The 22264-nt window shown below is 53.2% G+C and overlaps 2 protein-coding genes across 2 annotated transcripts; one reads left to right on the top strand and one right to left on the bottom strand.

Annotated features, from left to right (window-relative positions):
* Positions 1-362: 362 nt before the first annotated feature.
* On the top strand, positions 363-9208 carry E4F1 (E4F transcription factor 1). The gene is made up of 14 exons (XM_086473086.1): positions 363-519; positions 958-1109; positions 1247-1346; positions 1776-1981; positions 2187-2307; positions 2579-2731; positions 3062-3228; positions 3727-3954; positions 4271-4376; positions 4975-5192; positions 5551-5749; positions 6981-7141; positions 7936-7998; positions 8627-9208. The coding sequence occupies exons 1-14, from the start codon at positions 363-365 to the stop codon at positions 8972-8974; spliced, it is 2379 nt and encodes a 792-aa protein (XP_086329212.1). The 3' UTR covers positions 8975-9208.
* A 1786-nt stretch (positions 9209-10994) lies between these two features.
* Positions 10995-18307, bottom strand: ZDHHC4 (zDHHC palmitoyltransferase 4). The gene is made up of 6 exons (XM_086473089.1): positions 18155-18307; positions 15204-15277; positions 13426-13604; positions 13200-13325; positions 12311-12555; positions 10995-11310 (listed from the first exon to the last, which is right to left on the bottom strand). Exons 1-6 carry the CDS (start codon positions 18266-18268, stop codon positions 11026-11028), a joined length of 1023 nt encoding a protein of 340 aa, XP_086329215.1. The 5' UTR covers positions 18269-18307; the 3' UTR covers positions 10995-11025.
* Positions 18308-22264: the final 3957 nt, after the last annotated feature.

The raw sequence follows: 22264 nt of genomic DNA, 5'->3' as shown, positions 1-22264 counted from the left end.
ATGGCGGCCGGCCCGCTCCTCTCTCATTGGTTGTCAGCCTCACCGGCCCGCCCCCCCCGCGCGTCGCCATTGGCCAGGAGCGCGCGGTCACCCCAGGCGCTCCGCGACCCATTGGGCAATCCAGCCGCCTCGGGGGCTCGTTAGGTAACTCGTTACGCTCCGGTCCGGCTGGCCGCGGGGGTCAGAGGTCGCCAGGGGGGGCGGGGGCCGGGCACCGGGTACCAACGGCGCCCAACGGCGCCAGGGCAGCGCGCGCCGTTCCCCGCCAAGCTCCCGCGGCGGCCCCGTCCCGCGGCACGTGGCCCGTTGTTATGACGACACGGCCGTAAAGCCGCCATCTTGGCGGTGCGGCTCGTTGCGACATGGAGGCCGCGATGGCAACGAGCGCGGGGCCGGCGGGGCTTACGGCAGCCGCGGCCGAGGAGCGGGAGGCGGCGGCTGCCGCGGGCTCCGGCTCCTCCGCGCCGCCCGCCGGCCCCGCCGCCTTCCTCAGCCTCTCGGCGCCCTTCAGCGAGGAAGGTACCGGGCGCGGGGCGGGCGGTGCCGCCGCGACAGGGCCCCGGCCGGAGCCGAGGGGAAAGCGGGGCCTGGGGAGGGGGGCGGGGGGGGGCGGCGGGGCCTGGCCCGGGCGGAACCGGCTCCTGCGGCGCTCGGCGCGGGGTGAAGGGGGTCAGGGAGGTGGCTGGCGCCGGGGTCTCCGTGCTCGTCCTTCCTCCGGGCGGCGAGAGCGGAGCCCCGGGGCCTGGCCCGGGGGGGGGGGGGGGGGGGATCGCCCAGCTCCGCGCCAGAAACCGCCTCGTTACAGCGGGGGGAAATTCCCTCCGGCGACCCTGCCCCGCGGGTCCCTTCGCTCCTGGCGCTGGAGCTCACCGGGACGAGCGGAAGAGAAGTTTTGGGTGTCAGCGCTGCGCGTTCCTAGGTGTTTTCGTAAACCGACGGCTGGGTTTTGACTCGCAGATGAAGATGACGTGCATAAGTGCGGGCGCTGCCAGTCGGAGTTCACCTCCTTGGAAGAATTTGTGCAGCACAAATTACAAAAGGTCTGCCAGCGAGCTCCAGAAGCTCTCGCTGCTGCGTCAGCAGGTCTCCTCAACCAAGAAGCACAAAAGGTGACAGCAGGTTTCTCCTCGAGCCGTGCCTGAAAATAATTAGGATGCAACGGTCTGTTGGGTTGGAGGGGAGAGAGCAGAGTACAGTGTTTGTTAAAGGTAGCAAAACCTTTCTGCTAAAATGTCATCTGTTACAGCAGGTCGTTCCTTCTGTGGAGGAGTCGATAACTGTTGCTCATATAGTTGTTGAAGCATCTTCAATAGCAGAGGACATCAGCAACGCATCTGCTCTAGTAGGTGAGCTTCGAGGCGCTTGCCTTTACCCCCCTGCTGGCCTAGGAACTTGTTTGCTCCTCCAGTGTCCTCTCCTGCCTGATTTGTGTCGCAGCTGGGTACGTGACATGGGGCTTGCGACTGAGCATGACCTCAGCAACGCGCGAGGGGCAGCCCCGGGCCAGCTTTGCAGTTCCTTCCGCACCAATACAAATTAAAACTCCATTCCAGAATTAAAACTCCATTCCAGAATTAAAACTCCATTCCAGAATTAAAACTCCATTCCAGAAGCATCCATTTTGCTGCAATAATGAGACCTTTGCAAAGACCCGCCTTCCAGGTTCAAAGCACCCGTTTCTCCTTCCTACTGCACGAAATGCAGAAACAGCGAATCGCTCCAGTCTGCAAAGCTCTTCTGCAAAGAACATAACGGGCTCCCTCTCCTTTTCCCAGGTAGTGGGCACATCAAAGAAGTCATTGTGGCAGGTGACCACGTTTTTGAAAACCCAAATGGTCACGTTGATGGGGAAGTCGCCGAGGAGCAAGGCAACCCCGACGATCCGGAGCAGGATCTTTCCACAGAACTGATAAAGGTGAAGCTGCTGGTTAACAAAGAGGGGCGATACGTGTGCGAATTGTGCCAGAAGACGTTTAAAACGGTGAGTATCGCTTCAGCGGTGGTGGGGTTAGCGAGTTATTTAGGCGGAGACATCTCAAGGCTCGGTAACAACGTGCTTCTCCGCTGTGTGCTGCGCTTCCAAAGGCAGCGTTCTGCTTTCCGCAGGAGCACTGGCGTTCTTTACCGTTGAGATGTGAAGTCCTCAACTGTTTGGAACATCTTTTAAAATGAAGCTCTTTCCTTAGGCCAGCATCCTCAAAGCTCACATGATCACGCACAGCAGCAGGAAGGACTATGAATGTAAACTCTGTGGAACGTCCTTCAGGACAAAAGGGTCTCTGATCCGACACCACCGGCGTCACACGGGTAAGGCAGTTCTCCCCGCCGCTGGAGCGTGCTGCGCGTGGTTAGCCAGCTCGCCCGCCAGTGGGGTTTAGTGCCGCTTTCCACCTTCTGCTGAGCTGAGACCAGGGAGCTCCCCCATGCTCGGGTGCTGGGGGGGCGACACGAGGCCCCGGGCTGAGGGCGGTCTGCTCGCTGCAGAAAGCTGAAGGCGTTCTTCTGGCGGGCTGCGGCGTAGAGCCGATGCTGGCAGCTGTTACTTTAATGCTGCTGTTTTGATGCTCGTCATTTCCAGATGAGAGACCTTACAAATGCAAGAAATGTGGGCAAAGCTTCCGGGAATCGGGAGCTTTGACTCGGCACCTGAAATCTCTGACACCTTGCACCGAAAAAATTCGCTTCAACATGAACAAGGAAACAGTCGTCAATAAAGAGGATTTGCCAACAGGTCAGTGGTGCTGTCGGTGCCGGCCTTGCCTCTGATAAACCCCAGCGTGCTCCTGGCACTCAAACTGTAAATTCTTTCTCAGTTATGAAAAAAAATATCTCTGTGCTATTCAGTTTGTGCCTTCTTAGACGTGAAAAAGTAACTTTTAGAGCTAAACTACTAACCTGAGGTGCTTGTAGCCGGGTGTTGGCTGTGAAGGGCGTTTGAGAATGTGCTACAAAGATGGGTTTAACGGGCACCTCGTCTTCTGAGCCACGTTTTGTGTAGGGCCCAGCGGGTGGGTGAGGGTGGCAGTACGCCCAGGGGTTCACTGTGCTGCTTTTCTTGAAGGATCCTGTAGTTCAAACACAGACACCGTTTCGTCAATAGCGAGTGAATCCTTCGAGACCTCACCCGTCATTCATCTTGTGACAGATGCGAAGGGCAACATTCTTCATGAAGTCCACGTCCAAATGCAGGAGCTTCCTGTCGTCGATGCGAAATCCTTGGATCAAGATGTGAGTATCGTGAAGTGTTTCGCCTCCTGGACAAAATCTTCTTAGGTGCTGAGAGAATGACTCTGTGTGGTGGCAGTAAAGGGTTAATTAGCTGCTTGTTCATCTGAGAACACAGAAGGCAAACTCTGCTCTGACCTTGTCTGGCCATCTGCTGCTGCGGGGGCTTAGCAGCGTGTGCACAGCGCTCGGGGGCGATGTGCGGGGTTCACCACCACGTCCTGGGCCATCCAGAAGGTGCGAGGGTGTTGGTGCGGACCCTCCCCTGCTCGGAGGCTCCGTGGTAGGAGCAAAGGCCTATCATCCCTTGGGCTGTACGTGTTCAGAGTAGAGATTCACCTCATCTTCCTCCCCAGTCCGAGATCAGTCCTGTGGCCTTTCAGCCCTGTCTCACAGCATCACACACCCTAGAAAGAGCGACTCTCATAGCAATGGTGCCTTAAAACGAGAGCTGCCTGCGATTATTTGCTGTCCCGGTCACTGGGCTGTTTATTCCTTCAGCAGTCACATCCCGAGGAGCTGCCGTGTGAGGGGGAAGTGAACAGTGAGAACCTGCTGCGGCAGGCCATGAGGAATTCGGGGATTGTGATCGAGAGAGTCGCTGTGGAGGAGCTGCAGAAGCCCGATCAGCCTGCCGGGGCTGCTGCAGAAGAGCTAGACAGCGCAGCGGTGGAAGCAGAAGAGGAGGCGTGTGGGGAACAGTGTGTGGAAGTCGAACAAGCAGAGTCTGTATGTTTGTATTCCATAAATAGATTAATTGTGGGGTTTTTTTAATCCTCCTTGCCTGCAGTGGTTGTGGACAGCACTGTGAGCCTCACCACCCTGCACGTTAACCTCAGCACGACTCCCTGGGCCTGGGTCTTTGGGTCCATTTTTGTAGCCCTGTTTTCCATGTCCGCTGTAAGCGTAGCGTGCGCCCTCTTTCCCGTTCACACGCAGGTCTCCTCCTCGTCAGAGCTGGAGCACCGGGAATGCGGTTGGCAACGCTTGCTGCCCACGGTGCTACAAAAAAATATTTACGTGGCACCTTTTTTCTTTCCGACAGACAGAGGCAGAGCGAACAAACGGCTACAAGCGTTACCTTTGCCCTCAGTGCAACGAAGCCTTCAGCGATGCTTCTTCCTTTGAAACGCACATCAAAGCTCATTTAGGTAAAGCGCTGCTGCTCGCGCTGCTGTGGAAAACGTGCCGTGCCTGCCGGTGACCTGGAGCGTGGCACAGCCACAGCCTGCGTCGTTTCAAATGCCTTGCCTTCACGTGGCCCTTAGCCACGCAAAACCAACTGGCGCTTACAGACTCCTCGGAAAAGGTTGACTTTGAGCTCTAGAATAGAGGGTAAAAGAGATTTATTATTTTTTTTTAAAAAAAAAAAGATGTTTCCGTGTTTCGGGGCCTGCACTGTGTCCTTGAGAGCAGAACTTTGTGAGGAGGCCACTGGCAAGGTTAGCGAGGCACAACAGGCCGATAGTTCTACTCAGGCCGAACCTGAGTTCTAATATAAAATCTAGATCACGTAAATAAGGAGAAAGATAACCTGGAGCTGCTGCTGCAAAGGCACCAAAGGCCGTAAGGGCAACGTTTGAGCCGAATTCCCTCATGAGGGAGACAAAGGCCACGCAGACAGCTGAAAATATCATTTCCCTCCTTCTCCGGGTTAATTTTTTGGTAGGAACTTCGTTACAGCACGTACTGGGTACTTGCTCCTGCTGGCTCTCCCGTATCAACCGGGTGTTCTCTCCCTCTCTCTAGATTTCAAGCCTTTTAAGTGTGAGGAGTGCGGCAAAGAGTTCACCAAGGGCTACCTGCTGAAGAAGCATCAAGAAGTGCACGTGAACGAGCGGCGCTTCCGCTGCGGCGAGTGCGGCAAGCTCTACAAGACCATCGCCCACGTGCGCGGGCACCGCAGGGTGCATTCCGACGAGCGGCCCTACCCCTGCCCCACCTGCGGCAAGCGCTACAAGACAAAGGTGCGCCTCCCTCGCTCGCCTTCAGGTTTTCCTTGCTGGGGCCAGGGTTTGGGAGAAGTTAGGAGGCTTTTGGCCCTGAAGGAACAAACACCAGCTCACCTGCCTGTGATATGAGCTGAAGCTCCAGGAGCTTTTGTTTTGGTGGGGAAAAGAGGGACGGTCTTAACAAAATCTTCGCGGTTCTGAAGAAACGATTACTTTGTGCGTGGAACAAATGACGTAACGATCGTAAAAACAAGTCCTTATCATGAGAAGGCGGCACCAAAGATGTTGACTTTTACCCCAGAAGCTAAAATACTGCTTGCCTGAGTGTGTCGTTCCCTCCAGCTGCCCTTCTCTTGCTTCTCTCTCCGTACAGAACGCCCAGCAAGTCCACTTCCGCACGCACTTGGAGGACAAGCCCTACGTCTGCCAGTACTGCAGCCGGGGCTTTCGGGAGAAGGGCTCGCTGGTCCGCCACATCCGCCACCACACGGGGGAGAAGCCTTTCAAGTGTTACAAGTGCGGGCGAGGGTTTGCAGAGCACGGCACCCTCAACAGGCACTTAAAAACCAAAGGTGAGGTGGCAGAGCTTGTCTGCGTCGGGGTGGGGCGTGCCTGGGGGGTTCCAGGGTTGGGTTTGGGCAAGCGGCTTTTGGCTGCACGGTAGCGAGTTTGCAGAGTGGACCTGACGGCCCGTGTCCAAGCCCACTTGTTTATCTGCATCTCGGCCGCATCAGGAGGAGATCTGTTGTATTTTTTTTTATCTACATTAATGAGTATTTCTCCTGTGAGCTTTCTGACCAAAAATGATGCCGAGCAAACAGTCATGGAGCAGTTCTAATATAAAATCTAGATCACATAAATAAGGAGAAAGATAACCTGAACAGAACTTGCATTAAGCATCTGACTGTGGGAGGGCTGTGAGCTCCCTGCTCCAAACCTCTGGCTTAAGGGGTCTCTGCAACATCACCCCAAAGTGGGGGAGACAGACCCTGTGCCCTACAGGAGCCTACCCCAAACTGTGAAGTGGTTCTGTTCCAAGCACAGAGTGGGAGAAAATTAATGTTTTTGCAAAGTCATACCAGAGAGAGCTTGATTTCTGTGTTGGGGAAGAGGTGAGAGGACTGCAAAACTTACAGTGTGGCACATATAGTTATGGGTAAACTTGCCAGTTGGGGGGGGGTGTTTTTCGCATTAAATTTGTACTAATTTAGGGGTTTTATGAAATCCTGTAAAAATAGAAAAGTGTTGATGTTCTGCAAGGAAAATGTCTTAAGTAGAGTTAAGTTCTCACAGATAATCTTGTTTGATCGGATTAGTTGCACTGGACCTGCTGCTCCTTTAGCTCCTAAGCACGGATTTCCAGACTCCTTCAGGTAGTGATGATGATGATGTATTTAGACTGTAAAGAACAATACAAGTTCACCTGGGGGGGGGAGGGGGGGGGAAGTCTCCTTCGCAGATGCTGAGATGTAATGCACAAGCAGGAAAGATACGGGACTTAAAACACACCAAAAGTCTTACGGTGTGTTCTGCACGTGTGGCTTTTGAAGTCCTGGATGGTTTTGCCCATCTGAATTGACTTGTGATTGTTGTCGAAATCGCCCTGGACGGCTGCTCCGCTCGAGGCTCGGTCCTGTTGCCGGGTGTCACACAGGCCTCTTCGCAGCTGCTGCTGGTTGCTCCTCAGTGGCGTCCTGTTAAAGCGGCCTCGTTTGTGCTCCGTAGTATTTTCCAGGTGCTCCTACCTTTGAGGTGGCTCTGAAAGAGACTTGTTTTTTCTGGTGTTTCTGGAATCCCATTCAGGTGGCTGCCTCCTTGCTTTGAAAGAGGTGGAAGAAGTGATCGTGTCTGAGGAGAGTCAGTCAGCTGACAACTTGGCTGCGACAGTCATTTCTGAAGATCCTCACACTGTCCTGGTCGAGTTTTCTTCCGTGGTGGCGGACACTCAGGAGTACATCATCGAGGTAAAGCTTGGGGCAAACGCAGCACGGTGCTTGGGCAGTAAAACCTGCAGTTGCGCCTGTTCCTCACCTGGGCTTTTGGGAGAAGGTACAGTAGGATCCAGGCAATGCCACCCCTGCCTGCGTGACCCGAGGAATAAGCAGGATTAATCTTGGTCAGAAGGAGAGCGCCTGGACCCTGCTGCACCACCCTTCTGCAGTCCTGCCGGTAACGTAGGCAGGACAATGAGAGTGCAGGGAAGACTGACAGCAGTTCACCAGAAGGCTGAGACCGAGAACTTCTGACACCACTGCATTTCACGTCCTCGACAACTTCAGCTTTACCTCAACTTTCACCTACTCTCTTCTACCATTTCTCTTTAGCTTATTTTGTCCAAAGGAATCTGTTGGTTTTGACTGGCTGTGGCTGCCAAAAGCGACGAATTACGCGTTTCGCTTTCTCCCCCTCCGTGACAAGGAGCCCGTACTCATCCGTGCAGAATAATACAATTCATTTATTGAGTCCCTTTAGTGCTGCCATAGTTTTTCACCAATAGGAGAAAAAATCTCCCAGTTGGCCAAGTCCTGCTGAGAGAGGATGTTCTCTTTCAGTTATTTGCGAGCACTCTGCATTACTTTTAAGTAGCTCTCGGTAATGGGATTTGGAGGGAATTTCAAGGAGTTGTCTTTAGAGTGGCTACCGCATCACGGGGGGAACAGACAGACTTTTGTGAAAGATCTTAGTGTCTTATATCTTAGTAATAAGAGACTTTTTTGTGATAATCTGAAAAGGGAATCATCATATTTTGTCTTTCAAGACTGCTACTGAAGACATGGAGACCAGCGAAGCTACCGAAATAATAGAGGGAACGAGACATGAGGTAAAGCAGCCACATAAACTGTTATTCTGGGGACTTCCTGTAGATGAAATGAATTGCTTTTAGTGTCTGAGATGTTTATTTATGCTAAACCCAACTTCAAGTGATTAATTTACCTACCCCTGTAGTCTTACAGACCTGCCTGTATAAAAACATAATCCTGGTGATACTGGGCTTGGCCGAGCTCCGTTAGCCCCCGATCCTCCCAGTGCTGGTGGCCTCATACACGGGAGCACGGCTGCTGGCTGTGCAGAACTGTACAGTAACACCCCAGCCTTGGGGAAGCCATCCTGAGTGCGTTCCTGAGCGCTAGCAGTGAGGGTTGCTGCCAAGTCAGAGGCTGGCCCGGCTCCCGAATTGCATTCGGTCCGTGTAAATGCCTGGGTGTGCATTGCTGGGGTGTTCGTACAGAGCAGTTTGACTTTCTGCAGGAAGCACCCCGCTGGCAAAACGCGAGGTGAGCCGAGCCATGTTCTAGGAGTCTGCTGCCCTCGGGGGGATGAGAGCTGCAGTGAACAGCTGGAGGAAATGGGAATTAAACGCAGCTCGTACTGCCCTGCTGGTCAGCAGGCACTGCTGACCGGGGTGATAACTGTCCGTGCTTCTAACGGCCTCTCCGCTCTTCGCGTAGGTCGACAGCCACATTATGAAGGTGGTGCAACAAATAGTCAATCAGGCAAACTCTGGTCACCAGATCATCGTGCAGAACGTCACCGTGGCAGAAAACTCGGGAGTAACCACAGATGCTGCCGACACCATCACCATCGCCACCCCCGAGAGCCTGACGGAGCAGGTCGCCATGACGCTGGCTTCCGCCATCGGGGAAGGCGCCGTGCTCACCACGGAGGGTGGCATCGAGGCGGAAGAAGCAACGGTGACGATGGTGGCGTCCGAGGACATCGAAATCATGGAACATGCAGGGGAGTTTGTGATTGCCTCCCAGGACGGGGAGGTGGAAGTGCAGACTGTGATTGTGTAAGGAGCAGCGTGCCGCTGGAGACAGGTGTTAACGTAAAGCTTCCTCTTTTTCCAGTTTGGGGAAGTTGGTCAGTGCTAAGTCTGCCATTATAATTGTTCAGAGAGCAAGGGAGAGAACGCTTCTGTAGGTAAGTGGCGTGACAGGGTGGTGCAGCCCCGAGACGTTTTCTGTTTAAAAGGGAACGGCAGCAGTTCAAAACCTCGGCACGGTTATACTGTGGCAGCGACCAATACGTCGCTGCGTTTGCCAGTCTCGGTATTTCGTACGGCTCCCTCAAATAAAGGAAGGTCCTTTGCGAAGCATCATTTACCTCTGACCGCAGGACAGTCGTGTTCTGGTGTTTAAAAAGATTCAGGAAGCGAAGCAAATCTGCAGGGTCTCCTAAGAGACTACTTAATCATATGCATTAAAACAAACCAAGAAAACCAAACCTAAGGAGTTCTGGTGTGCACTCACCACCACTCAAAAACCTTCATGCCTTTAACCTCACTACTTTAGTCCTCCTAAGGCATGGTACTGCAGTATTTTTCTTTTCTTTTATTTTATATCCTGGACAAGTAGCCTTACGTACTAGTCTATGAACGAATGTGTCATTGTACCCTTGCAAGGCCACACGGGCTGCTCTGAGAGCCAGTCTGGTGGTGTGTAAAGCCATATTGTATATGATTTTTTTTTTTAAAACCATATATGGATTTTTAATTGCATATTGTACAGATTTGGCATGTAAATAAATACATTTTTAAAAATAAAGTTATTTAAAGTTCTTACTATATTCTTCCCATTTCTGCTCTCTTATCACTCAAACGGAAGAATTTCTGGAAAGAAACAGGGCCGCTCCACACTGTGTGTAAGAAACCCTCATTGTCAAACCCTCATCATCAAACCCTCATCGTCAAACACGCTATTTTCCCCAAAACAAGCACAAGCCTCTAAAAGCAGCCAGTACATCGGTGCTTTGGAGACTGTTCAACAGGCTCATCTGCCAGGATCTGCATGGCCAGAGCTCAGTATCAAATGTCTGAAACCTTTTTCAAGATGCTGAAATCCTGTCCAGAAGTCCACCATTTTCATGACTAAGGCTGAAACAGCATCTTATTTTGAAAGAGCTCAAAATAGGTATCAAGAAAGAGACGTGGCAGCTAAGGAGAAGTAGCACTTGACATAGTTTCCTTTCAGAAATTAAGGTGCTCCGCACTAGAACATGGTTTCTGCAGGTTAAGATTCTGCCAGTAATTGTGTTTTTTCAGCTAAATACCTGCAACCTATTCTACACGTTGTTAACAGTAATGGGTTAGTAATTTGCCAAACAGATACTCACTAAATGATGAAGCTTCCTCAAAGTTTGCAGCAGCTCTTTGTTAGCTCTTCCCTTGCCAGAGCACACACACACAGAAAAAGATTCACTTCATTACCAAATGTTTGTTTGCTGGTTTCTATAGCAGCAGCCTCACTACTGGTCCCTCTGACAAGGAAACAAGAGGAATAAGCTTAACCTCCGAGATGTCACCGAGTGAAGTACCTGAAACAGTGCTCTGCCGAGGCATCGTTACGCAGAACACGCTGCGGTCGGCTGGGAGTTACTATTTTCCTACAGGGGGAAAAAAATGTGAATAATTGACAAGCAAGTGCCACTTCCACACGTGTGACATCGCTATATCCCTGTGAAGTCTCTCGCAGGACGACCTACTTAAGATGTACCAAAGTACCTTGGGAGCTCAGTTTGCCTGTTACACAGCGCTGTGCATGATGCAGCACACAAAGGAGCGACCATAAAACCCCCAAACGGTCCCTGGGTACGTGTCCCTCAGCTGAGCCGAACTCTAGTCCGGCTCGATTGTGTCTGAAAAGACCAACAGGCCCCTGTCACAGCTGGTACCAGTGCTGTTACAGATAAACTTGGAAGAACTCCAGTTTTTTGAAGACTGGTGGGCTTTATGAAAACATACTTTCCAACCACCTAATAGAAATCCAGTAATCTTTTCACAAAAGTTGGTTGGGGCAAAGCGCACTGCTAAGGAAGGTTAAAAACGCACACCTAAAGAATAACAGCTTCATGTCGTCTTCTTTCTTTCCAGCGCCGTAGGAGGCTTAAAGATTTCCTTTAAGTTCATCCAGACGCCTTTAGAATAAATGTTGTTGTAGACACCTCGTCTGTCATGAGGCTGCAGCGTTAGATGGTGGGAACACCCGTATCTTCTGGATTTGTACCACTCGTTGGAAGTTCGGTTGGTTAGAGCCAAATACAGACTGAAACAGCAGTATGCGCCCAGTACGAGCGTGAGAAGGAAAACAAAACCCAGCATGAAGACAATCCTAGGAAAAGTCAAGAAAAGGTGCTGCAAAGAAAGAAAATAATCACTTAGTTAAGAAGTTGGAGCATTAAATCACGGGGAGGCACGTGACCACCACAACACACCAGCCAAAATGCACATCCATGCGCGCACGGAACTGTGCAGCCCCAGAGACAAGGTCACAGCCCTGTCCTCCATCCAGCTCCGTGACGGGCCATTCCTGATTGAATCTCTGAGTGAAGCACAGGCATTTCCAGAGATGTATTTCCTTGCAAGCCTTGCTAATATGCGGGAGTATTTTCCACGCCCATCTAACTCGGAATGGTTGTATTTCATATGGCTTGGGTTTTGTTGGGTTTTTAAATGAATGCAGATCATGTGAAAACAAACTGCCAAACAAAGAGGCCACGATCTGGTAACACATCAGGTTTTGCTGACATGATACAGTTTAAGCAGCTCTTTTTGGAGTTAAATTCCCATACTGGGCAGTGGCAATGGTGCTGCTCAAACATGAGCAAACCTTCCCTGACCAAGAATCGCTTTACAAGAGCCCAAGGCCGAAACATCTGTTGTCTAGGATGAGGAAAAGATGAAGCATTTACTACTTACCACCCCACTGCCATACTACTAAAAGGGATGAGGGGATTGAAATGCAAATGCCTCAAGTCACCCTTTGCTTGTATGTGAGAGAAAATATTCAAGTCTCTAAATTCCAGGGTAATGGGGTCGTGCTTTAACATCTCCAGGTAGATACCTCAGGGATTGTCAACTGTTTCCTAAAGTTACTAGAAGAGATGGTCGTTGGATGTAAACTCATTCTTTATGAAGCAGATCTGCCGGGTGGAAGCACCCTGGGGACAGAAATCTGAAGAATGCGGAGCAGAAAAGGAAGGGCTGTGAGAAAAATTGGCTGTGAAGGGTTGGTAAAACCCCTGCAGTCTGTCCACATCCTGGCTGTCAGAACAGGTGGGTCTACAAGGTTCCTGAAAGCAAGGACTGAGAGAAACCTTTTTATAAGTTAATAACCCAGGTAGCACAAACCTACCTGAACAAGGAAGAGAATCTCAACAGCATGCTCTTGTCCTTGCTCATCGACGTAACTCCCACGCATCAGATCTGACAGCAGCACCACTCGGATGAGAAATGCGGCTGTGACGGCTGCAACGGCGGCCGCCATGGCAGTCAGCGTGACGAGGTAAAGGAGGAAATACTTGGCATTGAAGGCACCGACGCAGTTGTTGACCCACACACAGTGGTGATCGAAACGATGCACACACCTACCGCAGAAACCTGACCAGGAGCGAGTCACAAGACAGTTCAGTTACTTGGTTTTTACGGAATCAGTTTGATTTTTTTTACACAGTTTAGGGTAGGTTTTCACCTGAAAAAATCTGAGAATTACGGTCATGATTTAGCTGACAGCTTTTTAAGCAAATACATGCATTTCAATTGCCTATCACAAAAAAAACCCAACACTAAAACCAAAGACACGTATCTCATTTCCTCTTTTATTCACCAAGACTGCAGCTCAAAGACTTTGGTTTCTCTGACAGCACTGCCTAGCAAAGCATATGCAAGGCAGAGACTGTAGCTCCCAGCTTTAGTTTAGATGGTAACAGCGAATTCTGCAAGAGAAACACAAAATCCTGAACTCGGGTCTTGACAGGTGGTAATTTTCATGTCACTTCCAGATGCTCAAAAGCTTGCCTGTTCCTGACCCCAAATAATCCCCTCGGAACTGGTAATTTCTGTGAGAAGAAATGGCAGCAAACCAGTTCCATGGATGGGCAAAGGGACCCCAGTAAGATGAAGACAACCCTGTGTGCATCGAGCTAGATTAACACAACAGATAGTTGTGTGAATGCAGTAACTGATGGAGAATTACTTGGGGAAAGTATTGCTGTTACCCTTATCAAGGAAGTTACGATTCTTACTGCAATGTTTCGATCTGGCTGGCTTCTCCACGTCGCACGTAGGACACACGGCGCCTTTCTGAAATAACACACCATCATACGCGTAAATCCCAACCAGCGAGGCGTGATTTGATTTTGTTATTATACCTGCGAAAGAAACAGGCAGAATAGCAAAAGCAGTGGTGTTTGTGACGTGGTTTAGGTTCCGTTTTCAAACGGCCACTGCTCGCCGTCAGCACGAGCTTACCAGGATCGGCCCGGGAGCAGAGGATGAAGCAGCCCACGTTCCCAGCCAGCAGCAGGTAGGGCAGCAGCAGGAGGAGGAGGGGGAACTGCAGCTCCCAGCAGTAAACAAACACTTCCCACGTGTACTCCCCATACACTGCAGCTTGCAAGGCTATGTGCAGGACCACAAACAAACAGCTTCTGCAACAGAAAGGGGACAGCCTAATGCTCAGCATCCTCATTAACGGGTCAAGTACACTCAGAGGTGATCAGCAAAGACTTTCCAAATGCAAGGAGACACGTCTTTTAGGTTTTCAGGCCAGCATGGACTGCGTATTAATAGTGTTTTCTCCATCCAATGGCTTCTCCTTCCCTTCTTCCCACATACACTCCTTTAAATACACCAGCTAACCACTTCCATGACTGGCATGTCCTTTGGATGTTTTCTCCAACAGCAGAGTGAAGTGCAAAGCACCCTCGGTGCTGACAAAGTATGCCCCAGCAAGAGGCCACAAAACATTCTGCCAGAAGGCATGTGCTGGGCGCTGCTCTGAGAGCAAAGAAAGCCCCAGGAAAAGGAAATCTTAAAAAAACCCGTAATAATCTGAGCAGCCATTAGGAAATAAGCGTGGCAGGAGGTCAGCAACACTAGTTCCAACCTGCCAGCAGACTACAGCTTCCGTGAGGCACGCTGCACAACGGCTGCATGCAGGTTGGTTTGGGGTGCAACAGCTTTCTGCAGCCTGGCACACAGATGCTCAGGTAAGCCAGGCATGAGCAGAGCAATGCCCACTTACTACAGTTCTCTGCGTTACACAGGTTTGCTGGGCTTTTACTACGAGTTTTAAATAATGAGTGACGTGTTACTACAGCGGGAAGTCCACTGCCCACAAGCTCTCCTCTGCTCCCTCCTACACCCTTTCTGGGTGCAACCCAGCAGGATCTGCAGGGCTACAAGAGCCTGCCCTCAAGCGCTGCGCCTCCCTGGGCTTCTGCATCACCTGAAAGATCTCTCCCTGGAATGAGGTGACGCAGGGGTGCATGGAGGATCGAAGTGCCCCCAGCACACAGCACGATCTACCAGTGCCAGCTACACCAGGCTCAGCAGCTAATTGCTCTGTTGCTGACTGCACATTTGACAGCGTCACCACTCTCTCTTGGGCTGTGTTAGCAGCAGAGAATCTGCACAGCAGGCAACAACCCAACTGCAGCACAGGATCAGCGGCGGTAGACGTTATGCCCCTGAAGTGTCTGTGATACTGGAGCGGCTGCCCCCAGAGGGGAGGTATTTAAATCGTTCCTGAAGCACCAAAGTTTACAGGACGCTACAAAATCCACCTTAATACAGCACATTGGCAGCCGCGCAGCTTCCCCTTGAGCTACCTCGACGTCCAAGCTGCTGGACTGAGAGTAATGGGATTTGGGGGAGAGGATGGGGATCACTAGCTCTGTCTAAACTCAATCTGCAGCTGCCAGAGAGTCTGCTGTAACTCTCACGTGGATGCAGCCTCCCACCAGTGTCACCAACATCTGTTACACTGGAAGCTACTGAGCCACATTATCTTTATTTGTCAATATGTTCAAATATTTCAGGGTAACATCTTCTAAACAACAAGCAAGGAACAAAAACACAACAGAGTGGCAAACCTTAAAGGGCATTTGTAACCCCTGACAAGCAGCCCTAACGAAGAGAGAATATCTAAGGATGATACTGAAAGCTCTGATGGTGGCACGAGGTCACCAATAGTTACCAGAAATATTAGTAAAAAATAAAGTCAACAGCAAGAAAAAAAAAAATACCTTGTGTGGAAGAGCCTGTGAAGTGCCCTGTGTGTCACGCTCTGGAGCTGCGTGGGGATTACAAATGCCAGTACCTGAAGCAAATGAAAACACTGTGTTACCCGAATTGCACAACGCTTCTGCTTGTGGAAAGTTCAAATGAAAATACAAGTCACCTAATCCCTCAGCTTGAAATCACTGTGGTCATCCCACTGGGGAGGAAACTCATTTTCAGGGGCATCTGAGCTCCTAAGAATACAGGCAGGCATGTTGCTGGGGTTTCCAAAATGGGAGCGAGGTTCCATGTTCTCGGGAGCCCAACAGGCACAAACAAACCTATCTGGGTTAATGTGTGAAAGTTATAAGGAGCTTATATCGGGTTATAGACTGGGTAACTGGTTAAGCAGGGGATAGAACTGAGCAATTTCCGAACTACAATATGCTTCATCAGGACATCTGACAGATGCAAGCGGAGATAAGCAAAGGGATAAAGCCTGCTGTCCTCCAGAAGAAGGGAAAAAAGCCACAACCTGACCAAAACCCAAACAAACACCACCAAAACAAAAAAAAAACCCCACCCGGTTTCTTCAACTACAGCTGTGATCCAGCCCGGTAACTCCACGTCTGTCTAATCGCTGTTTCAAAACCAGCGAGACACAATGAAGGAGGAAACGGCCGCCATTCAGCTGGTGAAATCCTCAGCCATAGCCTGGGACTGCGGAATTGTTTGACTCCGCTGTTCAGAAGACGAGAGATCTCTATAGCAACACCCTGCTCCATCAGCGGTGGAGGAATTAGAGCAGCTGAGCCTATTTCTAGCTGACATGGAAAGAAAATATGCAGCGAGAGCTTCTCGCCTCAGATGTGAAAGACCAGCAGGCAAAAAGCATACGTAGAGCTGAGAAGATGTTAAATATTTTTCTTTAAACTGATATGCCTCGCATCAGCGGCTCGAGTGACAAGTATTTCTAAGAAGAGGCTGTGTACTGCACCAGGAAACACACAACCAGGCAGAAAAGCAACCTGCACGCTGCGAAACTCCCGCTAACTGTGTGCGTGTTGGCACAGTCCAACGTCACACGCAACAGCCAACCCCCCCCCCCCCGCCCCCGGCACAGCCCCCCCCTGTATTTCAGCCACTCCTCAGGCCAAAGCCAAAGGCTGGTACAAACGGGAGCTGCGCTCACGGAGATGATGAGGGTAGGAGAGAACGAGCAGCCCCGGACGATGCACCCAGCTGTCCCACGCAGCCGAGCCGCTGGCAGCGAGGAAGGGGGGTGGAAGCTGCCTTGCCCCGCAGCGAGGAACAGCCAGGCTCTGTTATTTCATCCTGCTGCCCACCAACGCTTTCAAGGATCGTACAGGAGCGCAGGCGAGCGATTTCAACAAACTTCCAGGCTTAATTACAGTCCAAAATGAACTTACAGTGTCTAGAGAAACCGTTTAGGAGTACCTATATCTATTTCATGCATACAAGTACCCGTCACATTTCTCTGGACACTGACTTCATATCACAGCAGGACTTGAATTGCTGATCGTTACATGTTTCATAGAAGCAGCTACTAAGAAATGCAGGAGAAGAATAGGTTTCTCTGCAGGGTGATCCGCGTACCCAGAAAACAAGATAAAGTATAATGCTACTAATAAAAATCAAAGTCTGTTTAGACTGATACAAGCAGCATTAAATATTAGTTACAATTAAAATTCTCTCATCCTTTCCCTTACAAGAATGCCGCTTGTTTTTTCTCCTTCTTCACTCAGACACAGCCCAACAGACAGAAAAATAACCTACTGCCTTTTCAATTCATTCCCTGTTTTTACAATAAAATGCCAAGTCTTAATCCTCTTTTAAAGCTCTTCATCCCTCCCTCTTTCTTAGGAGCCAACAGCCTGCAGCATTATTACAGACTCACATTAAAGAGCTTCCCCTAAAATATTTGCTACCAGTTATAATTCTCTGCCCCCACCTTTTTTTCTCTTAATGCGGCAGCAAATACTTGGGGCCTCGTTATTATTTAATGTATCAAAGCTGATGTGTGATAGAGTCACTGGTTAAGGCTGGGCTGGCCACTAAACCAACAACAGATGCTCTCTACTAACCCCTCTGCAGGGCTGGCACTGGGGAGGTCCCAGGCTGCAGATGGGAACTGGATTCAGGAAGGCAGGGAGTGGCATGGAAGGTAGAAGAAGGGACCAAGCCCTCCTCGGATGCTGGCCGTAGAAGAAGAGGGCTTAACCCTTGCGATCCCTCAGCTCTATGCGGAATGTGACACACATGGGATGGAATACTCAGTTGGCCAGTTTTGGGTCACCTGCCCTGTCTGCTCCTCCCCACATGTGCGACCTTTTTCCTTACAAACCTTTTACTTACGGCACTCCACCACGGCACACAAGATTCCCCTTGGTTGCTACAGGAGCAACCATAAGCAAGAGCCCTTCTGCAGGCCATTCCTTAGCGACTATAAACACCAAGCACTGTCACTACCAGAAGCAGACACTGTCTGAAAAAAATATGCCACGAGCTTCGGAAAGTGCAGTCACTGAGGAGAGCTGAAAAGTAAAAATCACTGAAGGGAGAATTGGTTCTGGTCTAGCTCAAACCAGGACACACGGAACAATGTACTCAGCACCGCCAGAAGTTCCGTCCTTACTCCCACCCTGCGGTGACTGCAGCCGGCCATGGCGCACGCAGGAACAGGAGCTGTGAGACGTGAACGGTTTTTTACTGCCTGCTTGGGCAGGATTTCACAGGCCAAAGGGAAGCGTATTTCCACTTCCAATCCCTGTGAGCACTCAGGTGAGCTGCCAAAACAGGATGAAATATGAAACACACCGTATCAGCACTCCAACCACATAGACGAACGTTTTTTAGGGAGGTGAAATAACAGCAGTTGCACTACTTTTAGCCCAACGAAGTAGGGCAGACCCCCAGAACGGGAGATGATCATCGCTCCGGCAGCTCAGTTCTTTACCTGGCTTGCGCTTCTCGCAAGGAAACTCTCCTCCCTCCCTGAGCAGGTGCAGAGCAGAGCACCAGCAGTGAGCACAAAACACAGGTAAATCAAGAAGAGCGTCAGAAAGTCCATCCCGAGCCCTGCAAGGGAACAGAAGCAGCTCGTTAGTGCCCCTCGGTGCCACCCCCCGCAGCCGTGCCCGGGCCTGGCCATCCTTCCCGCCGCTTGCGGGTCACTGGAACCCGGGAACGAAGCAGCTCAGGGCCCAGCCAGGGCCCCCCAGGCCCCTCCACCCGGCCCCAGGGTTTATTTCGGCGATTTGCTGTATTTCTGTACAGCCCCGCGCCAGGGCCGCTCATCGGCGGGGGATGGAGCAGCTGCGCCTCTGCCAGGCCTCGGGGCTCCGTGCCGCCGCCTGGGCCCGCAACGGGGACAGTCCCGCCGCCGGGAACCGAGAACCGGTGCGGGGAGACCGGGCCAGGGGCCTGCGGCCTCCGAGCCCCCGGGCAACGAGAGCCCGAGGCGCCCCGCGGGGAACAGAGTCGGGGCGTCGGGGAGGGGACGGTCCCCAGCCCCGAGGGACAGCGGGCGGGAAGGCGCTGGCCCCGGGGTGGCGGGAAACGGGGCTCCCTTTGGGCCCGCACCGGCGGCCGCCCCCGCCGCTCACCGCCGGCCCTGCGCCGAGGCCGGCTAATCGATCGCCGAGCCCCGCCCTCGGCCGCTCGGGGATCGGCGGCGGCGGCGGCAGGGCCTGGCGCCACCCGGAAGCGGGCGCCGCGGCGGGCGGTTCCCCACGCCGGGGCCTACCCCGGGAGAGCCGCCGGGTTGGCGGCCGTCCCGGCGGAGCAGCCCGGCTGAGCCGCTCTGCCCAGGCCGTTTGGAAGGACGGCGCCTCTGCAGCCGGTTACCGGCACCCGCCCGGGCCCAGCGGCGCCGGGGAGAGCTGGGCGAGGGGGGTGGGGGGGTGGCCTTCCCCCGGTGTCGGGATGGGGCTGCCGCCGGGCGACGCACCGGGAGGCGGCTTCAAATGGGGCGAGAAAGCAGCCGTCGCCTCCGGAAGGAGCTGAGGCTGTCAGGGAGGGCCGTTGGTTCCGGCCTTCTTCCTCCCGCGGCAGCAGAAAGCGGAGATTAAAGCGGTAGAAATAAAAGTTGAACCGTTTGTGTAAATCCCAGGGTTGTGTGGAATGTTCTCACGGTCGTGGGCAGCTCGTTACCGCGTGGGTTGAGCGCAGCCGATGGGCTGTTTTCGTCTGTCTCCGGAGGGTCTGCGTAACCCACTCGCGTGGCGCGTCTTGGGTCATTTCTTAAGGAATCTGCAAAAATGGCTTGAGATTTCTTGCCTGTGGTGAAAACCCCTCTCAAGCAAAGTCCCATTGTCTTGTACAGGAGCGGTGAGCGTTCTGCTCCCTTTCAAGACGGTGCCTCCTCTCACAACATCACGTCCCAGGCGCTGAGTTTGCTCCAGTCCCCGCGGGGATCTCGCCTGGAACCGGGCTGAGGTGGGCTGCAGCTGCCGGGGATAAAAGCCCTGTGCCGGTTCCTTACGCGGTGGCTGTCAACTGAAACCGTCCCCGCAGCCGGCGGGGGCCGGTGCTCTCCCGAGCGCCGCTAATGAGCGGCTGATTGGGTTACGGTGCCTGGGTAGAATTTGCCATAGAAACTCAGCCGGTGGCCGCTGCCGCGTAACTGATCCAAAAGCTTCAAAGCTGCTGTGATGGTTTTGCCGGCGCTGGGTCCCAGTCTGCTGCTGGCTGGATCTCGGGTGCAACAGGTAAGCCCTCGGAGGGGTGCTGGGCTGCTTCGGCACCGAGACGAAATTAATTGGCTTGCTCGAGACGCAGCGGTAGGAGATGAGGCTCAGTTTCAGGACGGGGATCTTTTTTTCTCCGGCAAGTTCTTGGCCCCCAATGCACCAAACCAGAACTTGAGAGAGAGAAACACAGCCAAAATGTCACCAGGACACAGCTCTCCTAGGGTGCCGCCCGAGGTACTTTGCTCCTGGGAGAGGACGTGGTGAAAAAGCCATTTTTTTCCCTTCCTACCGATAGAGCAAAATTTCTGCACTGCTCCAGGTACAGCTGCGGGTTTGTTTGGGACGTTGGATGAGACCTGGCGAGTTTGGCAGCGTAGAGGGGGCCCTGGGAAGGGCGGGGGGGGGGGGGGGGCTGGTGGCAGCACGGGCTTGTTTGTCTGCAGGCAGACAGGGAGGGTTGGTGTCCTGCGGTCCCTGCGCACGGTGCGGAGCTGCCTGAGCCACCGGCAGGAGCGGCGGTGGGTGCCACCGAGCAGGGCACCGGCACCGGCACTGCTGAGGAGCTCCATCCGCTCTTAGGGGACTTACAGGCTTTGCTCAAGGACAAAACAGCCAGCAAATACTTTAACAGCAGGTGGAGGCTGAGGGAGATGAAGCTCGTTCAACCCAAGTGCTGTGAAAATCGGTTTAAAAGTCTTGTCTGATCAAAGTCCAGCAGAAGGTCTTTAAGGGAACAATCTTTTCCTTAGCTTGGAGTTCCCTAACTAATTTCTTGCAAGGATTAAAATTCACTGTCAGTGAAGTACTCAGGTCACTTAAAAATGGAGGGAAAAGAAGCAATTCCTTGCTGAAAAAACAGAATATCCATTGTGGTTCTGCCTGCCTGTTCGGGCAGTGAATAGCGAAGAAGACGCCCCAACGTTCTGTAGGAGGGTGTGTGCATTTTGGGGCACCGCACGCTCCCGCCGATGTGTGCCCGTGGGTCTCAGCTGCTGAGGAGGAGATTCGTGTTTGCGCAGAACCTGCGAGAAAGGAGCCGTGTCCCCTCTCTAGCAGAGCATCCCCGACACCAGAGCTGGAGAGGGCAGGAGGAGGAGGAGGAGGGGGTCTCCAAGTCCCTTGCAGCAGCGACGTGTGTGAACACGAAGGGCACAGGCAAGAGGAAACCCCTCCACCGCGTCCTGCTCGCCTTCAGGTTGGGCAGAGCGGGGCTCTCGGACCTTACCCGACCCCGTGTCAAGTCCCCCAGCTTTCCTGGGGAGGTCATTGCCCACCCAGCCCAACGCTACTGACAGCTCAGCTCGTGCCGGTGCCAAGGGAAGACCGGATTGCTGTGTGGTCCGTGATGGGATGCCCGCAGCCCCTCCCGCTGGTGCCACAGCAGGACGTGCAAAACCCTAAAACCTCTTAGCGTGCTAAGCCCTGGCTTCCCTGAGTGCTGAGGAAGCAGAGGAGAAGTAGCAGCTTAGCCAACAGTTGGTGCCAGCACGGGGGTCTCTGCTGTGACACGCTCTCAGCCGCTCCCCGCTGCGAGGACCCCCCCCGTTCCCCCGCCTGGCTGGGGAGAGCTCCCCTGGCCAGCCCCGGAGAAGTCGGTCCGGACCCCCAAAGCCCTGCAGCAAACCGCCCGGTGTCAGGCAGGCGCGTGCTCCCCAAATCTCCGGTGTCCCACTCAAGTCGCCGCCGGCGGGGCCAGGGGGGGTCTCAGCACGACCAGCTCCCGCTGGGGAGCGGCTTTGGCTGCGTCCCCGCTGCTTTGCAAAGCGCTGGCGCTTCGGATTTGCCCCGTGGGTAAAGGATTTCCCTCCACGGGCGCTAATCTGTTTTACCTCCTTCCAGCTCCTAATTCCCCCCAGACCTGCTGGCCCAGGTCAGCACCAGACTCAGCCACGACCAGCGTGACAATTAGTCTGTCCACGCTTCTCTTTGCGCTGGAAATGAAGTTAATGAGGAAAGGAAAAGGCAAGAAAGACCTTCCTGCGTGCCTGGTGCTGACTCAGAGCGGCTGGAAGAGCGCGGGGCTCGAGTAAGACGCCCGGGAAGGGGCAGCCGCCCTCTGCCCTGGCTCTGCCCCAGCACCCCGGCACAGCAGCCGTTTTGCCCACCCTGGACGGGCGTTACGTGTGAGGTCTGTGCCCCCCCGCACCCTGGGGGGGCTGCAGCGAGGACGTGGGAGCCGGGGAGATGCCCCTGGGAGCCCGTCGGGTAGGTGGGATGCGCTTCCAGGAGCGATGGAGGAGAATCGAGAAAGCTTCGACCCCTTAGTGGGACAAACCCGCCGCCGGTGAGAGCCCGCCAGGCTCGCTGGGATGGCCGCAGGCTTCTGTAAGTGCTCGAGCCGCAGGGTGTGGAGGTGGAAGGGGGTGACGCAGCTC

The sequence above is a fragment of the Leptosomus discolor genome, chromosome 14, assembly GCF_034619465.1.
Source record: "Leptosomus discolor isolate bLepDis1 chromosome 14, bLepDis1.hap2, whole genome shotgun sequence".
Classification (NCBI taxonomy): domain Eukaryota; kingdom Metazoa; phylum Chordata; class Aves; order Leptosomiformes; family Leptosomidae; genus Leptosomus; species Leptosomus discolor.
This window is presented reverse-complemented; position numbering and strand designations above follow the sequence as displayed.

Excerpts from the sequence above, each read along its gene's own strand:
- E4F1 (XM_086473086.1), top strand. The coding sequence starts at position 363 with ATGGAGGCCGCGATGGCAACGAGCGCGGGGCCGGCGGGGCTTACGGCA. Across the intron at positions 5,193-5,550 it reads GCAAGCGCTACAAGACAAAG|AACGCCCAGCAAGTCCACTT; the intron begins GTGCGCCTCCCT and ends CTCTCCGTACAG. Across the intron at positions 7,142-7,935 it reads CTCAGGAGTACATCATCGAG|ACTGCTACTGAAGACATGGA; the intron begins GTAAAGCTTGGG and ends TTGTCTTTCAAG.
- ZDHHC4 (XM_086473089.1), bottom strand. The coding sequence starts at position 18,268 with ATGGACTTTCTGACGCTCTTCTTGATTTACCTGTGTTTTGTGCTCACT. Across the intron at positions 13,605-15,203 it reads CACAGGCTCTTCCACACAAG|AAGCTGTTTGTTTGTGGTCC; the intron begins GTATTTTTTTTT and ends TTTCTGTTGCAG. Across the intron at positions 13,326-13,425 it reads CTGCTCCCGGGCCGATCCTG|GTATAATAACAAAATCAAAT; the intron begins GTAAGCTCGTGC and ends TTTCTTTCGCAG.